The sequence below is a fragment of the Sciurus carolinensis genome, chromosome X, assembly GCF_902686445.1.
Source record: "Sciurus carolinensis chromosome X, mSciCar1.2, whole genome shotgun sequence".
Classification (NCBI taxonomy): domain Eukaryota; kingdom Metazoa; phylum Chordata; class Mammalia; order Rodentia; family Sciuridae; genus Sciurus; species Sciurus carolinensis.
In genome coordinates, this window is record NC_062232.1 from 117,658,725 (window position 1) to 117,685,116 (window position 26,392).

At 37.5% G+C, this 26,392-nt stretch overlaps 1 protein-coding gene and 1 non-coding gene across 2 annotated transcripts in view; one reads left to right on the forward strand and one right to left on the reverse strand.

The window, feature by feature from the left end:
• Positions 1–2,623: 2,623 nt before the first annotated feature.
• Positions 2,624–26,392, forward strand: part of Atp11c (ATPase phospholipid transporting 11C) — a 165,326-nt gene continuing 141,557 nt past the window's right edge. The window contains exon 1 of the mRNA XM_047535332.1: positions 2,624–2,713. Within this exon, the coding sequence (XP_047391288.1) occupies positions 2,624–2,713 (90 nt within the window). The remainder of the gene's footprint in view (positions 2,714–26,392) is intronic.
• Positions 11,442–11,517, reverse strand: Trnav-cac (transfer RNA valine (anticodon CAC)). The gene has a single exon. It is a non-coding gene; the product is annotated as a tRNA-Val (tRNA).

A 26,392-nucleotide genomic window follows, 5' to 3' on the forward strand; every position in this document is an offset into this window, starting at 1 on the left:
TACATTCATGTAATAGATTTAGAGGGCGTGGTGACTGCACTGTATTTAATAAGTTTGTGACATACCACAAAATCTGATCTTTTTTTTTTTTTTTTTTTTTTTTTTTTTGCAGTGCTGGGGATTGAATGCTTGCAAGGCAAGCACTCTACCAACTGAGCTATATCCCCAACCCACAAAATCTGATCTTTGTGAATACATTGTTATATACTTGTCAATTTGTCATCGTCTTTCTACTAAAAATAGATTGTATAATCTTAGTTACTTTCTGATTCTTTGGATATCAGATAAAAAGGAGTTGTATATGACACCTTCAATATGACATACACGTGGAAAATTGCTTTTTTTGCAAATAGATGCTAGACTGGTCCTGTTCAAGGTGGGAAACCTATTTAGGAATGAACTACAACCACTTGAAATAAACCTTTACACTAGTGAAAACAGGTTTTTGTCCCCCCCACGCCTGCATCTGCCTTTTACAAATGAAGTAAAATGAAACTCTGAGTGTCTCCTGAATACCTTCAGTAAATTTTTGCTTTTTGTTGCTTTTGTTTATGAGCATTCTTAATAATTTAACCCTTTAGTGGGTGTCTATATATCAAGTAGTTTCCAGTGTTCCTAATAGATTTTTATCAGGTGAGATTTGGACAGGTGAAGCTGGCCATTTTCATATTGTTGTAGCTCTGCAAGTTTGATGTAGCTCAGCTTGTTTCCTTACCCAAGCTGCTAGTGGACCACCCTCTGGGCAGTGTGACCAGTAGCCCCTGAAGAACTTCAACTAACTTTCCTGTGTCTGCATGATGTACAAAAACTGGCTCCTTGTTTGAATTTTAATACTGGTTTGTTGAGTGATGGACAGAGTCATCAAGACTGATTGCTTGTTTAGCATGGTTAATCGGTTCTCTCAAGGAGGATAAATACATAGCATACAAAGTAAAAATGCAATTTTCTTTAAGGTGATGGAGTTTCCTATATATCTGTAGGGCTTTATACAGATTAACCCCTAGAATGATTCCAGCCATGATTGGGGAAAACATTCTGGTTGAATGGATGAAGGTTCTGGGCTTCCACAAGTGAATTGAGTGTGCTGTTCTCAGATTTATTTCTGTTAACTTAATGTTTACCTTCTTGGCCTGGTATAAGTGTAGGTCAGCAGTGATCATAAAACAAACATATTAGTATGACTAGCATATGTTAACGCTACTGCAGCTTAATGATGAATGAGTGCTCAGCACTGCAGATATGGGCGCAGGATGCCCTATGCCAGCATGCTGGCAGACAGCTCCTCAATTACTGCAGAGTATGGATGAATTGCTGGTTCAACTGACTTCTTGACTATAGACGATGTGGTTTTGGGCCAGGGTTATCCAGATTTAGGAGGCTAATCTGTACTTGTGAGGTACAGGCATTGTCATTGATTTCTTGCCCCTTATTTATTTAATAGAATATGGGAGATTGGTGAGGCCCATCCTGTTCAAACAGATATCATCATTTGTTTTATAGGCTCTTCTATTACATGTTGTCTTAAAGTATTAAGGTGGTAATACCTTCCTAGTCACTTCCTCTTCACCAAAGTATTCTTGGAAAAATCAGAACAGCATTCTTGATAATGATCTTACAGCTATCATAGCATCAGGTAAACAGTAAATGTTCAGCAAATACTTGATGAATTGTTTTGAACTGAATTGACAACACAGGCTGAGTCAGTAATAACAGGTGAAAAATGATCTGTTGAGTAAGCAACCACCAGGAAACTTCTGCATTTCAGACTGTCCTATGGGAAACTGTGTAGCACTGAAAATAATTTCCTTTTCAGTGAACAAAACACTACCCTATACTTACTTTAAACGACAAAGAAATAACAATTACATGCCTGCTTAAAAAGTAATCAGAATAAGTTTGTTCTTTACTGAGACTATTTTTTCTATTCACTCAGAAAGATAATGTTTTTTTGTTTGTTTTTATTTTGAGACGGTCTTACTAAGTTGCTGAGTCCAGCTTTGAACTTGTGATGCCTCAGCATCTTTAGTTGCTGGAAATACAAGGGTGTGCCCCCATGCCAGGCTCTTTAACCCATTCCCCCTTCTTGGACATTCATAGAATGCTGAATATACTGTCCTCAGCTTCTAAAATTATCAGTAATTTGTATTTTTTTTTGTTAAATGCAATTGATAATGTTTGTATTTTCTTTTTCTTTTGTAGTACTGGGTAATTCAGGGCTGCTTTACCACTGAGCTATGCCTTTAGCCTGCCCCTGCCCCTCATACTGAAGATTGAACCCAGGGCCTCATATATGCTAGGCAAGCAAGCACTCTACCACTGAGCTACATCCCCAGCTCTCTTCTTTATTTTTATTTGAGACAGGGTCTCACTAAGTTGCTGAGGCTAACCTCAAACTTGCCATCTTCCTGCCTTAGCTTCCCAAGTTGTTGGGATTACATGCATGTGCCACTGCACTCAGGTATAATGCTTATATTTTCTGTTGTCACCATCACATCAAATTTATTTTGAAAACCAAAGCTGCAGTGTTGATTCTCCAAGGACTTTATGTCATTCAGTTTACCACGGTAAGTATACATTACTTGGATTTAGGATACCACTTAGTATTTGTTACTGGAAGCGTAAGATGTGTATCTGTTTGCACCCAGTCACCATTCAGCTAGTGGATAGCTATAGCAGGAAGGCAGTGCAAACAGGAGAAATTGTAAAGTGTGAGGTATTTAGAAGTAGTTGTGTTGCTAAATGAACTTCATCCTTGTTAAAAAGGATTAGTGCAAGCCCTAATTCTGAAATTTACTACCTAGCTTGAGAAATTGGACATTGCAGGTCATAGTTTGTATACATCAAAGGGTTTCTTCAAAATGTGGTCCTTGGTCTTCTTGCACAAAATCACCTTGGATACTTATTATATCTTTGTCTGAAACCTACTGAATCCAAGTCTCAGATAATTGGTTCCAGAAAACTGTAGTTTAACAAGCATTCCAGGTGGGTCTTACTAAAATTTGGGAACATCCATATATCATATAGTAAACACTGAAATATTTATTTTCTAGGCCCACTCTGTTCACCTTGCTACACTTCAGTTTCTTCATCTATAGGATGGGGATAATACCTATTTCACAAAATTGTTGGAAAAATGTTTGCTATACTATTCAACACTATACCAAAACCACGTCCAGGTTTGATGGTTCACTAGCAGGGCTCACAAGACTTAAGCATGTATATATTCTTTTTTATATACTGGGGATTGATCCTAGCAGAGTGTTTTTTATTTTTTGGTATTGGGAGTTGAACCCAGGGGTGCTTCACCACTGAACTACATCCCAGGTCCTTTTTAAAAATTTTTTTAAATTTATTTTTTGACCTCAGGGATTGAACCCATGGGTGCTTTACCACTGAGCCATATTCCCAACCCTTTTTATTTTTTATTTGGAGATGGGGTCTTGCTAAGTTGTTTAAGGTCTTGCCAAGTTGCAGAAGTTGGCCTCAAACTTGCAATCCTCCTGCCTCAGCTTCCCGAGCTGCTGGGATTACAGGTGTGTACCACCATGCCTGATCCATGGGTGTTTTACCACTGAGCTACATTCCAGTCCTTTTTATTTATTATTTTGAGACGGGGCCTTGCTAAGTTGCTGAGGATATCTTTAAACTTGTGATCCTCCTGCCTCAGCCATCCAAGTCTCTGGGATTACAGGTGTGTGCCACCACACCTGATACCCTTTTTAATTTTTTTATTTTGGGATAGAATCTTGCTAAGTTGCTTAGGACCTCATTAAGTTGGTGAGGCTGGCCTCAAACTTGCTATTCTCCTGCCTCAGCCACCTGAGTTTCTGGGATTACCGGTGTGCACCACCGTGCCTGACCCACGGTTGCTTTACCACTGAACTACATTCCAATCCTTCTTATTTATTATTTTGAGACAGCTAAGTTGCTGAGACTGGCTTCAAATTTGTTGATCCTCCTGCCTCAGCCATCCAAGTTACTGAGAATACAGTTGTGTGCCCCTGTGTCCAGCACAGCATGTAGGTATTCTTATTATTGTTATTACAGCAAAAAGTTACAAAGCATAGTCAGCAAAGGGAAAAGGTATATGGGGGAAAAGTCCAGAGAAAATGCAAGCTTCCAACAGTCATCTTCCACTGAAATCACACAGGGTATGCTTTAATTCCTTTAGCAAGTTGTGACAACTTGTGTAAAATGTTTTCTATTGGGGAAACTTATTAGTAACTCAGCTTCCAGGGTTTTATTGGGATTTGGTCACTAAGGCACCTTACACCTGGCACATACCAAAATTTTACACTCCCAGAAGGAAGGCAGATATTCAGCATAAATATTGTTTGTACAGTTTAGGCATAGCAAACCACTCTTATCAGTTAGGGTGATAGGAATCGTGAAATTCAGGTCTCCATACCAGCCAATGATCAAAGCAGGCCTTTCTAAGATTAGCAGTCTCATCAGGGCTATGGTGCATACCTGCAATCCCAGTGACTGGATTTGGAAGGCTAAGGCAGGAGGATCACAAGTTCAAGGCCAGCCTGGCTCACTTAGTGAGCCTCTGTCTCAAAATAAAAAAATTAAACGGTGTGGGAATGTAGCTCAGTGGTAGAGTGCCTCTGGGTTCAATCCCCAGATCACAAGGGAAAAAAATGAATGGTAATCCCAGGCCTGCTTTGTTAACTCTTTCTTCCACACTATTGCTATGAAATACTGGTGTTGAAGGGGAATGACTCACCCAAGATCATTAAGCTGATCAGCAGCCGAGAAGAGTCTAATACTTCTAGCAATCACACCTTCTTTTCATTGCTGCCCACAGCCATGCTTCCCTTTTATGGATCATTTCTTTTTATATTGTTGACAGCATTCACTATTTGTCACTTGCAGCAGAAGAGCAGACTGCCGGTGTTAAATTGATGCACCCAGTGGGGGAGCCAGGAAGTATTGATGTTTCTGCCAGTTTAGCGTCAACACTTGCTGGTTTCCTCTCTGGAGCATCACCAAGTTCGTGGATTATTTTTCCTGACTTTGGGACTTTTGCCACTGTTCCTACCCCTCCTTGTTCCATTCATTTGTCCATATTCCCAGCATTCATTTTATTATTTCCTCATCCCTTTCTCTACATGGCTAGCTCTTAGCTCATAGGCAGCTGCTGTAAAAATCTTTCTACATAGTGAGCATACTGAAGAGTGTTTTGTTAAGGAAGTCTATGTAGGAGAAAGAATTCTTAGACAAAAAATGAGTTTTATGGCAATATTTACAAATATTGTATTCCAGAATTGTTTTTGATTTTTTTTTTTTTTTTTGTTACCAGGGATTGAACCCAGGGTGCTTAACCACTGAGCCACATCCCATTTTTATGTTTTTTGAGACAGAGTCTTGCTAAGTTGCTTAGGGCCTCCCTAAATTGCTGAGGCTGGCTTTGAACTTTCGATACTCCTGCCTCAGCCTCCTGAGTTGCTGGGATTACAGGTGTGTGTCACCACACCCAGCTGTTTTTGAGTTTATGAAACTCAATTCAAGGAAATCCCCAGGACTGTCTTTCTGGTTCTTCTCAAAGTTGGTTGTTTTTACTATTACAAAGGAAAATTAACAGTTCTTTTTTAATTTGAGTAAGGGATAAATAAAGAAGTCTTGCTGAAAGATGTAGTAATCCTACAGATCAACGGGGAGCAGAAGCCATGAGGGAACTGTCACAAATAAGTAACAGCTGGGTAGAGCAGATTATGTAAACTACACCTGTTTTATAAGCAGTGGGAATGTCTTTTAAGCTTTGCAATTAATGTAGCTTGCAGTAATATGGATTAAGGGATCTATAGTATAGTGCACAATTTACTTTTGCTGATTTTTTTTTCCAAGAGAGGGGGTTTTATGATGTTGCCCAATGATCCTTTTGCCCCAGCCTCCCATGTAGTTAGAACTATAAGTGTGCATCACTATGCCTGGCATAGACTTCTTTTCTAAAAACACATAAAACCTAAACTTCCTTTGATACTCATATCCTACTAGGTGCTATAGACAGGTCTAGCCCTGTTCCCGAATTCTGGTAGAGGAGGAAAAAGACATATACACAAGACCAATCTCTACACAATTCTAGTAGTCCATCAGTGTCATTCTTTAGAGGAGCACACACAATAAGTGCAAGAGGTGCTAGCTCACACTATGGCTGTAGTGGTTGAGGAGAGCTTTATAGAGGAGGTAGCATGTGAACTGGGCCTTTGGGGATCCAAAAGACTGAAGGTTGTGGGATTTTAGGGAGGAGAACAGGAAGAGGAAATTACCTGAGCAGTGATGCAGGGTTATTGTTTATGACATTCATAGCAGAGGGATATGTCAGTTTAGAGAACATAGATTCCAACTCCAAATCTGTTAGGGCAGTTCTAACGAAGTGCCATAGATGGGTAGTTTATAAATAACAATTTTATTTCTCACAGTTCTCAAAGAAGTCTGAGATCAGTATGCTAACATGGTCAGATTTTGGTGAGGTCTCTCTTATGGGTTGCAGATGACTAACCTCTTGCACCCTCATATGACAGAAAGAGTTCTCGTGGTCTGTTTTATATAAGCATACTGGTTCCATTCAAGAAGGCCTCACCCACATTACCTAATCACATCCAAAGCCTCCATCTCCTAGTATCATCACATTGGGAGATAGGATTTCAACATGAATAGGGGGAGGCATAAGCATCTAGTCTATGACAGCAGAAAAAATTCTACTTTGCTCTCCAGTGTTTTATGTTTGCTCTAGGAAAATTGAGAGTTTAAAAAAGGGGGCACTAAAAATGGACATTGGGTGGCTTCAGTTCTTTACAATAATAGCTATAGAAATCCCATAATAACTCTTTTCTGATACTCTTGACTCCAGTTGCACAAATCTCATTTGGAGCTCTAAGGTGGAGACTGGAAAAAAATAAGCATTTGGGATAATAAATTATGACCTTAACATCTAATTTCTATAGAATTATATGACTTGATACTTAAGTTGCTCTGCTTAAATAATGGGTGCACAATTCCAAGAACTAGAAACGAAGGCACAGGGATGGTAGTTTATTATTTTGAGTACTGGTAGTCATTTATTTAAAAAGCTGGGGAATAGGCATTTGTTCAGGAGCACATTCTTTACTGTAACACTTTTATTTCATTGCCACTCGATAAGGTGACTCTTAATAGGTATTCAGACCTGAGAACATTATTCTGACGTACCAGAATGAGAATTGCATCTTATTCCATTATAACCAATGCATTACCATGCCCAATTGATGCCACTTTATCATCACAACTGCCACTTTTAGTCCAAGTCATGGATATCTCATATTTGTTTCTCCTCTAGTCTTTCCCCTTTGAATAAATGCCACCATCCTCTACCTAGTAGTAGAAACTAGATATCTACCAGTCATCCTTAGTAGTCCTTTTTCCTTTCATCCCACATGTCCAGTCTCTCAGCATGTCCAATAATTTCTGTATCTGAATCTGAACATCCTCTCAAATCTATCCACTCTCTTCATTCTATCATCCGAGTCCAATGTACTGCTATCCCCCGGACCATTGCAATAATCTGATCTCATTTACTCCTGTGCTGTCCAATCTGTCCTGCACACAAGACCAGAGGGATCTTATTGGGGGGGGGGGGTTTAAAGGGTTGGTTTTTTTTCTATCTTCTTTTTGGGTAGGGTTATTTATGTTTTTTTGTCTTCTTTAGAATGGGGGATTGAACCCAGGGCTTTGTGAATGTGAAGCAAATGCTTTGCCGCTGAGCTACGTCCCAGCCCAAGAAAGATCTTTTATAAAGACATACCTGAAGGTCTTTAGTGACTCTTCGCTGCTCTCTGGATAAATATCTTGCGGTATCACTCTGACTCATCCCTACTTTTTAAAGTTTACTTTTAAACATTGAGATCTAATTTATATAACTTAAATTTACCATTTTAAAGTATTCATGTAAGTTGTTTTTAATATATTTGCTATGTTATGCAACTATCACAACTAATTCCAACATATTTCTGCTATCTCAAAAAGAAACCCTGGGCTGGGATGTAGCTCAGTGGCAAAGCATCTGCCTTGCATTTGCAAAGCCCTGGGTTCGACCCCCAGTTCCAAAAAAAAAAAAAAAAAAAAAGCCCTGTACCCATCACCTGTTAGTCCTAAACCTATCCCCACCCTGCCAACCACCAATCTACATTATTATCTGTCTGTTTTTGCCTGTTCTGGACATTTTGCATAAATGAAATAATATGCACTTCTTTGTGACTGCTTTCATTCAGTGTTGTTTTTTATTTATTTTTTAAATCTTTATTTTCTTATTAAAATTTTTTAAAATTTTTATAGATTGCATTTTGATTCATTGTACACAAATGGGATACAACTCTTCATTTCTATGGTTGTACACAATGTAGATTCACACCATTCATGTAATCATACATATACATAGGGTAATACTGTCTGTTTCATTCTACTCTCTTTCCATCCCCTCCCACCTCATTTTCCTCTACACCATCCAAAGTTCCTTTATTCTTCTCTTCCCCCTGCAATCCCCCCACATTATATATTGTCATCCACTTATTAGAGAAAACACTCGGTCTTTGGTTTTTTGGACTTGACCTATTTCACTTAGCATGTTTTCCAACTTCATCCATTTACCAGCAAATGCCATAGTTTTATTATTCTTTATGGCTGAGTAATATTCCATTGTGTATGTATACCACAGTTTCTTTATCTGTTCATCAATTGCAGGGCATCTTGGTTGGTTCCACAATCTAGCTATTGTGAATTGAGCAACTATGAACGTTGATGTGGCTGCATCACTGTAGTATACTTATTTTAAGTCCTTTGGGTATAAATCGAGGAGTGGGATAGCTGGGTCAAATGGTGGGTACATTCCAAGTTTTCTGAGGAATCTCCATACTACTTTCCAGAGTGGCTGCACCAATTTCCAACTCTACCAGCAATGTATGAATGTGCCTTTTTCCCCACATCCACGCCGACACTTATTATTGCTTGTGTTCTTGATAATAGTCATTCTGATTGGAGTTAGATGAAATCTTAGGGTGGTTTTAATTTGCATTTCTCTAATTACTAGAGATGATGAGCACTTTTTCATATATTTGTTGATCACCTGTATATCTTCTTCTGTGAAGTGTCTGCCCAGTTCCTTAGCCCATTTATTGATTGGGTTCTTTGTATTTTGGATGTAAAGTTTTTTAAGTTCTTTATAAACTTTGGAGATGAGTGCTCTGTCTGAAGTGTGTGTGGAAAAGATTTTTGCCCACTCTGTAGGCTCTTTTTTCACATTATTGATTGTTTCTTTGCTGAGAAAAAGCTTTTTAGTTTGAATCTATCCCATTTATTGATTCTTGCTTTTACTTCTTGCGCTATGGGGGTCTTGTTAAGGAAGTCTGGTCCTAAGCCATCGTGATGGAGATTTGGGCCTACTTTTTTCTTCTATTTGGTGAAGGGTCTCAGGTCTAATTCCTAGATCCTTGATTCACTTTGAGTTGAGTTTTGTACAGGGTGAGAGGGGTTTCATTGAGTATATTAATTGATTGATTGGTTGATTGATTGATTGCAGTGCTGGGGATTGAACCCAGGGCCTTGTGGTTGTGAGGCAAGCACTCTACCAACTGATCTATATCTGCAGCCCCATTTTATTTATTTTTTAATTTTTAATTTTTACAGACTGCATTTTGATTCATTGTACACAAATGGGGTACATCATTTCGTTTCTATGGTTGTACATGATGTAGATTCATACCATTTGTGTAATCATATGTGTACACAGGGTAATGATGTCTGTCTCATTTCACTATCTTTCCTACCCCTGCCGTCTACCCCGTCTCATTTCCCTCTATACAATCCAAAGTTCTTCCATTCTTCTCTTACCCCACCCACTTTGTCTCATCCTCCACTCATCAGAGAAAACATTCACCCTTTGGTTTTTTGGGATTGACTTATTTCACTTAGCATGATATTCTCCAATTCCATCCATTTCCCTGCAAATGCCACAATTTTATTCTTCTTTATGGCTGAATAATATTCATTCAGTGTATTACAATTTTTCACTTGTTCTTTTTAGTTATACATGACAGTAGAATGTATTTTGACATATTATACATACATGGACTTTAACTTCCCATTCTGTGGTTGAGCATGATTTGGAGTTTCACTGGTCATGCATTCATATATGAACATAAGGAAGTTATGTCCAGTTCATTCTACTGTCTTTCCTGTTCCTGTCCCCCCTCCCTTCCCTTCATTCCCCTTTGTCTAATCCAGTGTCATTCAGTGTATTTTTAAAGTTTATCCATGTGTTAGCATTTGTCACTACTTTTCTTTTTATGGCTGGGTAATAGTCTGTTATAGATATACCACATTTTGCTTATCTGTTCATCAACTAATAGACATTCAGGTTTTTTGCACTTTTTGGCTACTATGAATAATGCTGAATTGAACATTTTCATCCATGTGAACATTATGGAGTATATAGGATCCATAATATAGAACATTATGGAGTATATATAGTATATATACTTCTTATGAATATATAGAAGTGGAATTACTGGGTCATACTATAATTCTGGTTAGTGTTTTTAAGATCTACCAAACTGCTTTCTGTAGGTCTTGTTCACTTCTTAAATAATTTTCAGTTGTGGTTAAAAACACATAAAACTTACCATATAATCTTTATTTTTTTACATGGGGTCTTGCTGTGATGCTCATTCTGACCTCAGAATTCTTGGCTGAAGTAATCCATCTCAGCCTTCTTACTGAGACTACATGCACATGTCACCACAGCCAGTTCCATCTAGCCTTATTTGGGGATATGTGTATTTGGTGCTGGGAATTGAAACCAGGACCTTGCACATGCTAGGCAAGTGTTCTGCCACTGATCCACAACCCCAGTCCCATTTAACCTTTTATTAAATGTAGAGTTGAGTAGTGCCATGTATATTCACATTGAGTAGAGCAGATCTCTAGAACTTTTTCATCTCATAAAAACTGAAACTCTATACCTGTTCAACAATAACTCCCCATTTGCCTTTCCTTTTAGTCCCTGGCATCTACCTATTTTATTCTTTTTCTCTCTCTTTTTTATGAGTTTAGCTATTTTAAATACCACATGTAAAATTATATGTAAAATCATGCAGCATTTGTCCTGTGATTTGCTTATGTCGATTAGCACGTTTTCCAGGTTCATCCATGTTTTATCATGACAGAGTTTCCTTTCTTTTTACGGTAGAATAAAATTCCTTTGTATGTATACAGCAAATCTTGTTTATCCATCATTGGATGGGCATTTGGGTTGCTTCCACTAGTTGGCTATCATGGATAATGTTGCTATGAACATGGGTGTGCAGATATTTCTCTAAGATACTACTTGTAATTCTTTTGGATGTATACCCATAAGTAGGGCTGCTGGATCACATGGTAGGTCTTTTCCACCATCTTTTTTTTTCCCCTGGTACTGGGGATTGAACCCAGGTCCTTGTGCATGTGAGGCACACACTCTACCAACTGAGCTATATCCCCAGCCTTCCACCTTATTTTTTTTTTTAGTTGTAGGTGGCCCCAATACCTTTATGTTATTTCTATGTGGTGCTGAGAATCGAACCCAGGGCTCACACATGCTAGGCGAGCGCTCTACCACTGAGCCACAACCCCAGCCCCCCACCTTATTTTTTGAGAAACTTCTATATTGTTTTTCCACATCCATGGTACCATTTTATGTTCCTCCCATGGGTTTTAGTTTTCCCACATCCTCACCAACACTTGGTCATCATCATTATCATTGTTATTATAGTTTGTGGTACTGGGGCTTAAACCCAAGAGTGCTCTACCACTGAACTGTGTCCCCAGATCTTTTTTATTTATTTTATTTTGAGACAGAGTCTTGCTAAGTGGCCCACACTGGCCTCAAACTTCCAGTCCTTCTGCCTCAGCCTCCCGATTGGCTGGGATTAGAGGTGCGCACCACCATGACTGGCCGTTATTATTTTTTGTGGTAGTTATCTCAAAGGGTGTGACATGATAAATGACTGTGGTTTTGATTTACATTTCTCTGGTGATTAGTAGTGTTGAACATCATTTCTAATACTTGTTGACCATTTGTATATCTTTTTTTTTTTTGGTACCAGGAATTGAACCCAGAAGCGCTTAACCAGTGAGCTATATTCACAGCCCTTTTTTTATTTTTTATTTTGAGACAGGGTCTCACTAAGTTGCATAGGGCTCACTAAATTGCTGAGGCTGGCTTTGAGCTTGGGATCCTCCTGCCTCAGCCTCCCGAGCCCCTGGGATTACCGACATGTGCCACCTTGCCCAGCTGATACCATCTTTTGAAAAATGTCTACTCTGGTTCTTTGCCCATTTATTAAAAACATTTGGTTATTGTTGAATGATTTGCAAATATTTTCTTGCATTCCGTAGACTGCCTTTTCACTCTGTTGATTGTTTCCTTAGATGAGCATTAGTATCAAATTATGATGTAGTCCTGTTTGTCTTTGCCTGTGCTTTCAGTGTCTTGTACATGAAATCATTTTCAAATCTAAATATGACGATTTTCCCCTTGAGTATTTTTTCTTTCATTGAAGGGGATTGAACCTGGAGCCTCGTGCATGCCAACTTGTACTCCACCACTGATCTATAACCCCAGCCCTTCCCTTATGTTTTCTTCTTGGAGTTTTATAGTTTTAGGTCTTTAATTCATTTTGATTTAATTTTTATATGGTATAAATTAACAGTTCATCTTCATTCTCTTTCTTGTATGTGCTATATAGTTTTCCCAGCACCATTAGTTGAAAAAACTCTCCTCATTGAGTGATCTGGACCCTCATTGGATATGATTTGATCATAACATTAAGGGTTTATTTCTGGACTCCTTATTTTATTCCATTGTTTTATAAGTCTGTCTTTATGCCAGTACCACATGGTTTTGATTACATATATAGTTTTTTCCAGTACTGGGAATTGAACGTAGGGGTGCTCTAACACTGAACTACATCCCAGCCCTTTTTTTTTATTGTAAGGAAAAAATAACAGAATGGATCAAACAACATTACCCTTTTAATTTTTTAAAAAATTATTTTAAAATAATTGCCTAGGATCTGGCTAAGTTGCTGAGACTGGCCTTGAACTTGCTATCATCCTGTCTCAACCTCCTGTGTCTGGCTTGATTACATAGTATTTTGTAATATGTTTTGAAATCAGAGGTGTAAGACCTCAAACTTTGTTGTCTTTAGGATTGTTTTTGACTATGGGGTTGTTTGAAGTTCCATATGTATATTGTATTTTTCTATTTCTGCAAAAAATTTTCCTCACTTTTGGTGTTCCATCTACCATAGAATCTTTGTGTATATCATTCCTCTTTCCTGCTATACTTTTCTGCTATTGTCAGTTGTCTCAAATCTTACTCATTTCTCAGAACTCAGCTTAATCACTTCCCCAAGGAAGCTGATTCTTCCTCAGACGTTGCTAGATTCCCAGGTTCTCATATAAAACTTTTCATAATCTTTTTGCAATTGGCTTTATATTTGCATATTATATTTGTTTGTTAACTTATTCAATACTTAACTTCCCTCTATATGGTAAGCTCCATGAAGGTAAGAACTGTGACTGTTTTTGCTCATTGCTATATTCCTAATACCTTATTGCCTGGCATATTTTTATATACTCAGTAAATGTTTGCCAAAGAATTACATAGGATTCCTACTTATATATTTCTAATCTTAGTTGCCATTTGTAATCATATACTTGTAGAACTTGATTGAGAGATGAAATTGTCCAGTCCATAGTTATCACTGTTTTTCTGGGGTGCAATACTGCTTCCTTTGTGAGTGGCTGCCTGTTACTATTCCCAAAGGCACCCTTTACTTAACTCCACTCATGAACATAGTTACAGAATGGTACATTGAGAGGCAGCCCTTCAGTTGACTGAGTCACAGCTGCTAGGAGACAGTAGAGGACAATTATTTTGTGTGTGTGTATACGTGCACGCACACACACACACACACACACATATGTATATATACCTACTTGAGAACCAATAGTAATTTGGTAGAACAGAATTGGATGCCATGTGATAGTAGTTTCCTAGCATCTTGTCTATTCTCTCAGTCTGATTTGGTAGGGAAAACCAGCATATGTTTTAAAATGAAGACCAAAAAAATGCATGGATTGACTCCTTTTGTTTTATATTTATTTGAAATAGGTTTATATGAACTCATTGATGAATCTTCACTTGAAAGAAAATGACTTTGGTACTTTATTTTTCCAAAACACAATTGAGGTGCTCTACTGACTGGACTTAAGAAGTGAAATAGTTCCATTAGGCACCAGTTTTTCAAGGCATGACATTTTGCCATGATTTTTATTACTGATAAAACCTGTAAGTTAGTAATAACCCAGCAAAAATCAAATGAAAATAATTTCATTGTACATATGCTTTTTTGAATAGTTTATGAAGGGAAGTGTTTATGTAGGAAAGCTATAGTAATGTTAAGTTTTTAAAAATATTTTTTAGTTGTAGATGGACTCAATACCTTTATTTTATTTATTTACTTTTATGTGGTGCTGAGGATTGAACCCAGGGCCTCATGTGTGCTAGGCAAGCACTTTACTACTGAGCTACAACCCCAGCTCTGATGTTAAGTTTTAAAGTCAAGAGAATGTTGCTCATCATATAAACTTAGTAATTCATTATAATTTTCTAAGTTCGGTTTTTATGTAAAATAATAAAAACTATTGGGAATCAATTGAAATAATATACATTTGCACATTGTCTCAATACTGTTTGATCACCATTATAACAAATTTTATTACTATTTAACAAGTATTCAAATGTGTTCAGGCCAGACAGGATAATTTTAACATTATTAACTTATTAAAACAACCTGAAATCTTAAAAAAAAAAATAGGATGCCATGTTTATTATAATCATTGATCAGCCTGAGGATAAAAGCCATAGCAAGGGAGTGTGATTTCATAAAATGGGTTCTATAACTAAATTTTTTAGTTTTATTTTATAGCAGGGATTGAACCTAGGGGTGCTTTACCACTGAACCACATCCCCAGCACTTTTTACTTTTTATTTTGAGACAGAGTCTTCCTAAGTTGCTTAAGGCCTTGCTAAGTTGCTGAGACTGGCTAGATTTGAACTTGTGATCCTCCTACCTTAGCCTACTGAGAGCCTCTGGGATTACAAGCGTGGGCCACTGCGCCTGGATTTAAAAATCTGTTTTAAAAGTTGTTATTGCTGGGCATCATGGTGCATGCCTATAATTCTACCAACTCAGAAGGGTAAAGCAGGAGGATTTCAAATTGGGAGGGACAGCCTTGACACTGGAGCAAGGCCCTGTCTCAAAATAAAAAAAATTTTTAAAAAATTTATTTGTATTGTAAACAAATGGGATACATCTTGTTTCTCTGTACATGAAGTAGAGGCATACCATTTGTGTAATCATACATTTACATAGGGTAATAGTTTTTGATTCATTCTGTTATTTTTTTCCTTCCCCCCACCCCTCCCACCCCTCTTTTCCCTCTATACTATCCCTCCTTCCTCCATTCTTGCCCCCCTCCCACCCCCCATTATGTGTCATCATCCGCTTATCAGTGAGATCATTCGTCCTTCGGTTTTTTGAGATTTGCTTCTCTCACTTAGCATGATATTCTCCAATTTCATCCATTTGCCTGGAAATGCCATAATTTTATTATTATTTATAGCTGAGTAATATTCCATTGTATATATGTATCACAGTTTCTTTATCCATTCATCAATTGAAGGACATCTAGTTTGGTTCTACAATCTGGCTATTGTGAATTGAGCAGCTATGAACATTGATGTGGCTGTATCTCTGTAGTATGCTGATTTTAAGTCCTTTGGGTATAGGCCGAGGAGTGGGATAGCTGGGTCAAATGGTGTTCCATTCTAAGCTTTCTGAGGAATCTCTACACTGCTTTCCAGAGTGGCTGCACTAATTTGCAGCCCCACCAGCAATGTATGAGTACCTTTTCCCCACATCCTCTCCAACAACTATTGTTGCTTGTATTCTTGATAATAGCCATTCTGCTTGGGGTGAGTGGAATCTTAGTGTAGTTTTGATTTGCATTTCTCTTATTACTAGAGATGGTGAACATTTTTTCATATATCTGTTGATTGCTTGTAGATCTTCTTCTGTGAAATGTCTGTTCATTTCCTTAGCCCATTTGTTGATTGGGTTATTTGTATTCTTCGTGTAGAGTTTTCACAATAAATAATTGAAAGGACTTGGGGTGTAACTCAGTGTAGTGCCCCTGCATTAAATCCCCAGTACTAAAAATACAAAATAAAACAAACAAAAACCCAAAACCTAAAATAATTTGGTATCATTTGTTAACTTACGTTAGGCCTAGAACCTTGTTGAAAAGTATCAGTAGAATATGTTTCCTTGTTTTGGGTTCTGGTTTTTTTTTTTTTTTTGCGGTGCTGGGGATTGAACCCAGGGCCTTGTGCTTGCAAGGCAAGCACTCTACCAACTGAGCTATATCCCCAGCCCTGTTTCCTTGTTTTGAAGTGTAAGGTAGTACAATTAAAGTATTCCTATATAAATTGAAATGTATTATTTATCAAAGGTACTAATGAAGACAGTGTAATCAAAATAAAATCAAATGTAATCAAATCAGATGACTTAAAGGATTTATAGAACCCATATTTGGAATTTATAATGTTAGACAGTTATGAAGTTCATGCTGCACTAGCAAATGTCTGTTTAGTCCCTAATATGTGCCTAGCATTATGGAAGGTTTTTGAGGTATGGGATTGGATGCTTTGTTAAGGGGCCTCCACTAACTGACACTACAGCCTGGGGAAAATCACTACCTTTGTAAAAATTTTTAAATAAAATTTTAAAAAGCCATGTTTTTAAAATGTAATATTCAGTGCATGTAGAATATAATGCATAATAATAATAAAGTAAATACCTGTGCACCTATTACCCAACTTGAAAATTAGAACATTAACAATTCAATTCTGTGTGCTTCTTTATCTTTCTGCCACCCTGTCACCTTCTCACCTTGTAACAATTAGCTTGATTTCTGTTATAATCATTCTTTCTTTAAAAAGTCATTTGAACACATTTATATGCAACCTAGATAATACATCATTTCATTTTCTTATTTTCAGCTTTATAGAAATGGCTTGTTTACTGCTTTATTTTTTACTCATTATATTGCTAGAATTCTTGATAAGGTTTTCTATAGCTATAAGTCATCATTATCACAACTGAATAATATTCTACTTTGTGAATATACTTGAATCAAACCCAGGGCCTCATGCATACCAGGCAGGTGCTCCTTTCTGCTTTTGCTACACCAGTAATTTGCAGGAATTTTTTTCTGTTATGATCAGTGCTGCTCTGAAAAGTATGTCTTTGGGTGTATGAGTATTTGAACGTTTCTCTCACCCCTGTGTTTGTGTGCAGGACGCACACACACAAAGCGTATAGACATAGGAAGTTTCATACACATTGGTGTTGATAGGTCTTGAAATATAGTTTTCTAAGAAGAGATGAAACTTGTTCTCCAAAGTAGTTGTACCAATACTTTCCCACTAGCAATGTATGAGTTTCTATTGCTTCATGTTTTTCTCAACATTTGATATGGTTGGAGTTTTCTTTGCCTGTTGTGTGTGAAATTTTATTTTATTCTGATCTTAATTCATATTTTGATTATTAATGAAGTTAAGCATATATGCATTTTTTCTTTTATTAGTGCATTACAGTTATATATAATATTTGGGTTCATTTTGACAAAATCATATATATATGGAATTTGATTTACTCATCTCTATATATTTATGAGCCATATATGTTACTCATCAGTGTCTCTTGACTATTTTCTCTTGGGTTGGTTATCTTTCTCATATCGATTTATAAAACTCCTTTTCATACTTAGGACAATAATCCTTTGTTTATATATATTTCAAATATCATCTCTAAGTTTTTGGCTTGTTATTGTACTGTGTGTGTTTTCATAAACAAGTTTCTAATTTCAATGTAGTTGAATTTTGGAGTCTCTTTCTTTAGGGTTAGTGCGTTATGTATCTTGTTTCAAGCAGTCCATTCCCCATGCCAAAGTTGGAAAACTAGTCTCTCATTTCTTTTCTCTAAAAAGTTTTAAAGTTTGGCACTTTTTTTTTTCTTTTTCTGGTGGTGCTAGGGATCAAACTCAGGGCCTCACACATACTGGGCAAATGCATTACTACTTAGCTCCATCCCCAGCCCCTGACAAATTAATTTTTGAAACTCTTTTTTCAGGTCTTTAAAGTGCAGGGGTTGAATTAGGTATTCTGTAACAATATTTTACTCTTTGATATTGTGATTTGAGGTAGATTTAGAATATGTGTGTTTTCAGAGATTGCAATATTCTCTTAGTATTCTTTCCTTCTGAGAAACTTCATATTCACTGCTACTTCTCTTTCATTTCCCCAACTTCTTTCTTCCTTTTTTCCTTCAGGAAAGTAACCAGCTGAATTCTGGAGCATTCTAGAGTTTCTATGATGAAATAGCACTTTTAAAATATTTATTGAGATAATTATAAATATGTTTGCAATTCTACAAAAAAAGATTCCATGCACCCTGTACCCAGTGTCTCCCAACGATAACATCTAGCAAAACTGTTGTATTTATCACAACCAGGATATTGACATTGTTGCCCTCTACCACTCATGTTCAGCTTTCAATTTTTGTATTCATTTGTGTGTGTATATGTTTGTGCATGTAGTATGTATTTAATTGTATGCAGTTTTATCCCATATATAGGTTTGTATATCTAATCACAGACACAGACAAGCTACAGAAGGAAATATTTTAAAATGACATTATGTGACATCTGTGTCACTAAATTCCCCCAGATTGTTCCTGAGTGACCAGTTTGGCTGATGCCCACACAGTTCTAGAGGAGCACCTCAGGTTATGTAATCCAGAAGGAAACTAATGAGCTGAGACCTTGACCTGACAAAGCAGAGGAAACTTAGTCCTGGGTCAGAGGTCCAGGCAGGGCAGTTGGCATGCCCTAAAAGTATAATAATCATTTGTTTTGAATCATACATGCCTTATGAGCCTGCATTTGAGGGTAAAAACTACTTTTAGTCCATCATAACAGTAGGGATCACTAAAATTCTACCTAATTATTCTTTTTTTTTTTTCAGTGCTGGGGATTGAATCCAGGTTCTTGTGCTTAACAGGCAAGCAGTCTATGAACGGAGCTGTATCCCTAGCCTTTTACCTAATTATTAGCAACTAAAAACAAGTAGTGGTGAGGGGGAATGATAATCCTAAGAAAGCAATCAACAGCATGGCAGTGTGTACATTGGTTTATATATCCTCCTAAATAGAAACTTACGTTATTATTTTTTTTTCCGGTCCTGGGGATTGAACCTAGGACTTTGTGCTTGCAAGGCAAACACTCTACCTACTGAGTTATATCCCCAACCCGAAACTTACATTATTATCAGATTGTTAGTCAAGGACATTTGAAGACTGTATTTATGGAGAGGCACATACAGTTTAAGTCAAGTCTACCCCAAAATACTGAAGCACAATCAAAATCTTTAGTACAGTTCATTAATGTATTCCCTGTGTGAGTGAGCTTTCTATCACCCTAACAGGTACCTGAGATAATCAACTTCTTAAGAGAAAAGATTTATTTTGGCTCACAGGTTTAGAGGTTACAGACCATGATTGGTTGACTTGGTTTCTTCTGGGCCTGTGGGGATGCAGTACATCATGGCAGGGGTGCATGTTGGAACAAAACCACTCATCTCATGATTGGGAAGCAAAGGAGGAAGAGGAGGAGAATGAAGTCACACAGTCCCCTCTGAGAGCACACCCCTAGTGACCCAAAGACCTCCCACTAGGCTATATCTCTTAAAGGTTTCCACTACCTTTCAATAGTGCCAAATTTTAAACACATGGACCTTTAAAGGACATTCCAGATCTAAACTAGTACACCTTTATTGGTGTTTTAGGACCAGGCAGGTACTATGTAAAGCAAAGAAATCTGAGTGGTGAATAAAAACAAAAGTGGTTTATGTCCTTACGGAGCTTATAATCTAATTTACAATTCAAAAATTTAACATGCTATAATTATTCATTTTCATAGATGTTATGAATAAAATTAATAGGACTCAGAGATAATAACAGAAATAGGATCACTTTTTGATGAAAAGGCCAGGGAAATTCTGTCTAATGAGGTAATATTTAAAGCAGGTAAATAAAGGAATGAGAGACTAATCCAGCAAAGGAAGTTGGGAGTAGATGTTGGAACCAGTTTTGCAAAGGCCTTAAGATGGGCAAAAGCCAAGCACATTGAAGAAACTGAAAGGAGGATAATAGGCCTGAAAGGCACACTCAGTAGAGGAAGGGGAAAATGGCAGAGAATGGGATATACAGCAACTTCTGGACCACAGTCTTGGGAGCAATGTGGATCTTGTAAACTCAATTTCTTGAAATCATGAAGGTGATTTGGTGATGTGGAGTGTGATGATAACAAAGTTGTCTGCTTATAATCAATTCACATATATTTATTGAGTTTCCTAATATGTACCAGGTTCTGGTATACTTGCTTGGGATTTGGTGAGCAAAATAGGCAGAAGCCTCTGCCCTCATTTATCTTCTAGTCTGATACAGGGAAAGGTGTTAGGTTAAAGGGCAAACTGATGTAACAGAGAGCTCCAGTGGCCAAAAAAAATATAGGTGTTTGTTTTTCTGGCATATAATAGTCCAGGGCAAGTGGGCAACCTGTATTCCATGAGGCCATCTAGGCTTTCAGGCTAAGTGGGTTAATTCTGTGTTCCTTGGCATCTTTCTTTTCTTTTTTGGGGACAGGATCTTGGTAAGTTGCTGAGGTTGGCCTTGAACTTGAGATCCTCTTGTTTCAGCCTCCCAAGTCACTGGAATTATCGGTGTGCACCACTGCACCTGGCTTCAGCATTTGTTTATCAAGTTTTAGCTAGCAAGAAGGAAAAGAGGCTAGGGCATGCTTCTTTAGGAAGGTAACCAGGAAGTTTCACTATCACTATTGTACATAGGCCATTGGAGAAATCTTAGTCACATGGCCCTCACTAGATACAAAGGAAATGGGGAATGTAGGTTGGAAAGTTAAGTGCTCAGGAAGAAAGAGCCGATTTGGGAGGGCAAAGAGTAGACAGTCAGAAAATAAATAAGATAGTCATAATATCTTGTGATATTGCTGTGATATATAAAATCTTTCAATTTTACTAGTGATTAATGATATAGGGAAAATAAAACAGGGAAGAAAGAGGAAATGTCCAGAGCAGGGGTTACAGTTTTTCATACAGTGCCAAAAGGAGGCTTCACTGAGAAAGTATCATTTGGACAAAGCCCCAGATGAAGTCTTGCAATCAAGAAATGTCTTTCTAATTTGTTATGATGCCTACTATAACACAAGGTTGGGTTTTTTTTTTTTTTTCTATCAGGGATTAACCCAGGAGCACTTAACCACTGAGCTGCATCCCTAGCCCGTTTTGTTTTTTGAGACAGGGTCTCACTAAGTTGCTTAAGGTCTCCCTATAATTGCTGAGGTGGCTTTCAACTCATGATCCTCCTGCCTTAGCCTCTGGAGTGACTGGGATTACAGGCAAGCACCACGGCTCTCAGCCACAAGGGTTCCTTTTAACATACCCAAATCTTGGACCTCATCTTAAAGTGTTTAATTAGTGGAAAAGCAAAATTTCACTTACAGCAAGCAAAACAAGAAACCTTTAAACAATTAATGCTAAATTAATGAGTTATAATTCTAGGACCTGGACAAAGCTTCTAAACAAGATGTTGGACTGTGTTTTTGTCTTGGCTGTTTAGTAGACAGTAAGCTTAAATTCTGAAGAAGTAATAACTAAGATCCCTCTGCAATTATAATTCAGAATGTTGCACATTTTTTTTTAAAGATGGAGTTCATTCTTTTTTTTTTTGGATGGAGGATTGAACCCAGGAGCAACCAACCTACTGAGCTGCATCCCCAGCCATTTTTTATATTTTATTTAGAGACAGGGTCTCACTGAGTTGCTAAGTGGCTCATTGAGTTGCTGAGGCTGGCTTTGAACTCACGATCCTCCTGCTTCATCTTCCCAAGCCGCTGGGATTACAGGCAGTTATTTCTTTTTTAAAATATCTTTATTTTATTTATTTATTTTTATGTGGTGCTTGAGTGTAAGGGATCCCACAGAAACCACGCTGGACACAGGAAATCACATAAGGGAGTTTATTAAGCAAACAGAGTGTCTCCCTGCAGGGTATGAGAGAAAATGAGAGGAAAAGAAAGGGAAAGAGAAAGGGCGCATGCAAGAAAGAGTGTGAAAGCCAGGAGGATAGAGAAAGTGAGGAGGAGAGAGAGAAAGATGAGAAAATATGGCGGGGTAGCTACAGTAAAGCAATTGAATTCCGCCGGGCTAACGGGACCAATATCGGAGAAGGATATTTGCAAGCTGACTGATGAACCAATAGCTAGCTAGGATGTTCACAGATTGACAAGTGGTTGGGAGGCTGGGAAAATGGCTGCACCAGAAAGGTCAGGGGGAGCAGCTTTGTACATTACACTGAGGATTGAACCCAGTGCCTCACACATATGTGTGAGGTAAACACTCCACTACTAAGCTACAACCCCCAGTCCCACATAATTGGTTTTAAGGTCATATAAGTGTATAATTTTTTTTCTTAGAATAGAAATTATGATCTGAATATGCACTAGAACTCTAGTTAATTTATTTGGTCATTGTCAATGTGGTTTTAAGGATGTGGTGACATAAAATAGTGGAAATATTTTCATTTTTATCCTTGATTATCCAAATTTTGCTTAGTACTAGTTACAGAAGGCAACATTTTCCAACTTTTTACTATTTTATTTAATTATATTTGAGTTCTGCTTTAAATAGATGTTTTAATTAGCTTTTGTGTCGCTGTGACAGAAAGATACAAGATCATCTTATAGGAAGAAAAGTTTATTTTGGCTCATGGTTTCAGAGGTTTGTTAGTTCATAGTTGACCAACTCCATAGCTTTGGGCCTGAGAGGTGAGACAGAACGTCATGGTGGAAGGATGTGACAGGTAAGTAGCTCAGGACACAGCAACCAGGAAATAAAAAGAGAGCTCTACTCACCAAGGACAAAGTATAAACCCTAAGCTCACACACCCAGTGATCTACTTCCTCCATCCACACCCTACCTACCTACAGTTACTACCCTAGTTTTTAAAAAATTTTCTTTAGATGTTGATGGACCTTTATTTTATTCATTTATTTATATGTGGTGCTGAGAATCAAACCCAGTGCCTCCCACATGGTAGGCAAGCACTCTACCACTGAACCACAACCCCAGCCCCCAAGTTATCACCCTGTTAATCCATATTAATGGATTAATTCACTGTTTAAGTTATACCTAAACGTTTTTCTGAAAATTCTTGCATTGTATCATGCATTAAGTTTTGGGGGACACCTCATATCTAAACTATAACAATATATTTAAACATAACATGTAATAAGCACCTTTCAAAAACTTTTGTATTAACTTTAGGACAATTCATTTGTTTAATGAGATGTTGTGTTTGGGTTTTTAAATTTTTATCTTATTTTATTTTTTGGAGAGTACTGGGTTTTGAACTTGGGCACTCAACCACTGAGCCACATCCCCAGCCCTATTTTCTATTTTTATTTAGAGACGGGGACTTGCTGAGTTGCTTATTAGCTCCTCACTTTTGCTGTGGCTGGCTTTGAACTCACAATCCTCCTGTCTCAGCCTCCCAAACTGCTGGGATTACAGGAGAGCAGCACTGCTTTCAGCTGTTTTTTTGTTAGTTTGTTTGTTTGTTTTTTAAATTTTTGTAGCTATCATTGTGTTGCATTAGGGAACTTAAGGTTTAGAGAGATAAGATAAATATATAATTAATATACAAGACCCAAAACTGAATATTGTCATTAGAGAGCTAAAAATAAGATTCTTCTGTAGTTCGGATACAGTGGAATGAGATGAATAACCCTGTCAGTCTTTGCTTCCATAATTGCAAAAGGAGACAATAAGGTTAACTTTGAGCTTAGTATATAATGCTTTGAAAAGGAATTTTCCATTCTTGAAAAAGGGAAGCATTTGATCTATCATCCTACTGTTTAAGTATTTTTGTAAGCCTAGTCTTTTCCTAAGCATAAATAAAATACTTTTTTTTCTTCTCATTCTGCATTGTAGGAAAAAATTCAAGTCAGAATGAAAAAGCACTGTTAATCACTTCACAGCATTTTATGGAGGCATGGAAGTTGGCCTTGAATCTTTTCTCTCACTCCATCCTACCTGGTTCTTTAATAAATTCCAAAGATTGTCTCCTGAATATTTTTTGGGTCCACTCAATCTACCTCTGCAAAGCAACTAGGCTGATTCTTCTCAAAACATACAATAAGTCATAGTAAGAATCCCCAGTGACTCCCTTCACATTGAAAATATGATTCACACTCTGCTTTGCCTGCCTATTAATGTCTGTGACCTTTAGTACTGGCCTTCCCATAGGGTGCTACCCTCCTACTGTATGCTGTTCCCGATATACATATTGTTCACATTGTATGGAATGCTCTCTGCAGGACCCCATTTCTGCTCCCCCTTCAGAACTAAACTCAAGTACCACTTCCTTAAGGAAATCTTCCCAGATGAGTTCAGACTACCCAAGTCTTGCAGGGTCTCATGGTACATTGTACGTATGTAGTTTATCTGTATTTGTAATTAATAATGAATCATGGAACCCCTTCACTGCCTCATCCTCTAGAGTAAGATCTAAAAGGGCATGTGTGCTTTTATTTACTCACTACTCTAGTTAGTGTCAGCATCTAGTACAGTACTGGGCAATGGAGTGAATTCTCAAAAAATATTTGTTGCAAAATAAAGAGCAGAAAATTCCTCAAATCGTGTAAATTTGGTTTTGGATTTTATTCAGGTCCTTAAATTTGATCATAGGTATTTTTTAATGTTGTTGAAATGTTTACGTCATCACCTTGGAGCTGTTAGAAATAATATTTCTCAGACCTCTGATTCAGATCTACTTATCAGAAACCTTGGGGATAAAGCCTGGCGGTGTAGGTTTTAACAAGCCCTCAGGTGATGCTGATACATTTACAGTTGAAGAACCAGTGTTCTATGAAAATGTTGACTAGTACTTTGACTGAACTGAGGTTGATTGCCTTAGTTAAGGCTGCTTTAACAGAATACCACAGACTGGTTGGCATAAGTAATAGCAATTTACTTCTCTGTTGAAGAGGCTGCTAAGTCTAAGATCAAGGCTGTGGCAGATGTGTCTAGTGGGGACACTTCTTGGTTTACAGAAGCTATCTTCTAGATGTGTCCTCACATGGCAGAGAACAGGGAGCGGGTGAGTCTGGGGAGAGGAATAACAAACTAGTCTCTTATAAGGGTGCTAATCCCATTTATGAGGGATCTACTTTAATAATGGAATGACTTCCAAAAAGCTCCACCTCCTATTTTCACTTCAGGGTTAGGGTTTCAATATTAATGGGGGAGGTATAACAAACATTCAGTCCATAACACTAAGTAAAATATGAGGTACAATTTATACTTTCTTACCAAATTAAGTACATTATTTCTGGCCAACAGTGGGTAATGAACAACTTCCACCCCAGTCATTTTTCAATTGTCTTCAGATGTCAACTGAAATGTAAACGAAGTCTATCTGATCAATCCATTCCTAGACTTTAAAACAAACTCTAGTATTTTCCAACCCTCATTTCCTCTGAATTTTAACTTTTAATTTTTATCTAGTGCTATCCAAATCCAGGAAATCATTTTAAAACTAATAATGCTTATGATTTCATAGTAATTGTATAAAAATTTACAAGTTTTTGTTAAATCTTAGGCATAAGAACCTAAGTTTCTGGTTTTATATCTAAAGAATTGTGAAACATTAGGAAGGTTTGCATTTATATATTCAACTGTGTTCATATGCCAGGGTTATGCTATACCATCAAACTGTCATTGCTAATAGATTGACTACATTGGTAAAGGTCACTTATCCCAGATTTTGCCATTGACTCTGAATTTGCTTCGAGTTTGACTCCAGGGCACTGTTTTTTTTTTAAATTTATTTTTATTGTAAACAAATGGGATACATGTTGTTTCTGTTTGTACATGGAGTATCAGCATACCATTTGCATAACCATACATTTACATAGGATAATGATGTTTGATTCATTCTGTTATTTTTTCCTTCCCCCCACCCCTCCCACCCCTCTTTTCCCTCTATTCCCTCTATACAGTCCCTCCTTCTTCCATTCTTGCCCCCCTCCCACCCCCCATTATGTGTCATCATCTGCTTATCAGTGAGATCATTCGTCTTTTGGATTTTTGAGATTGGCTTATCTCACTTAG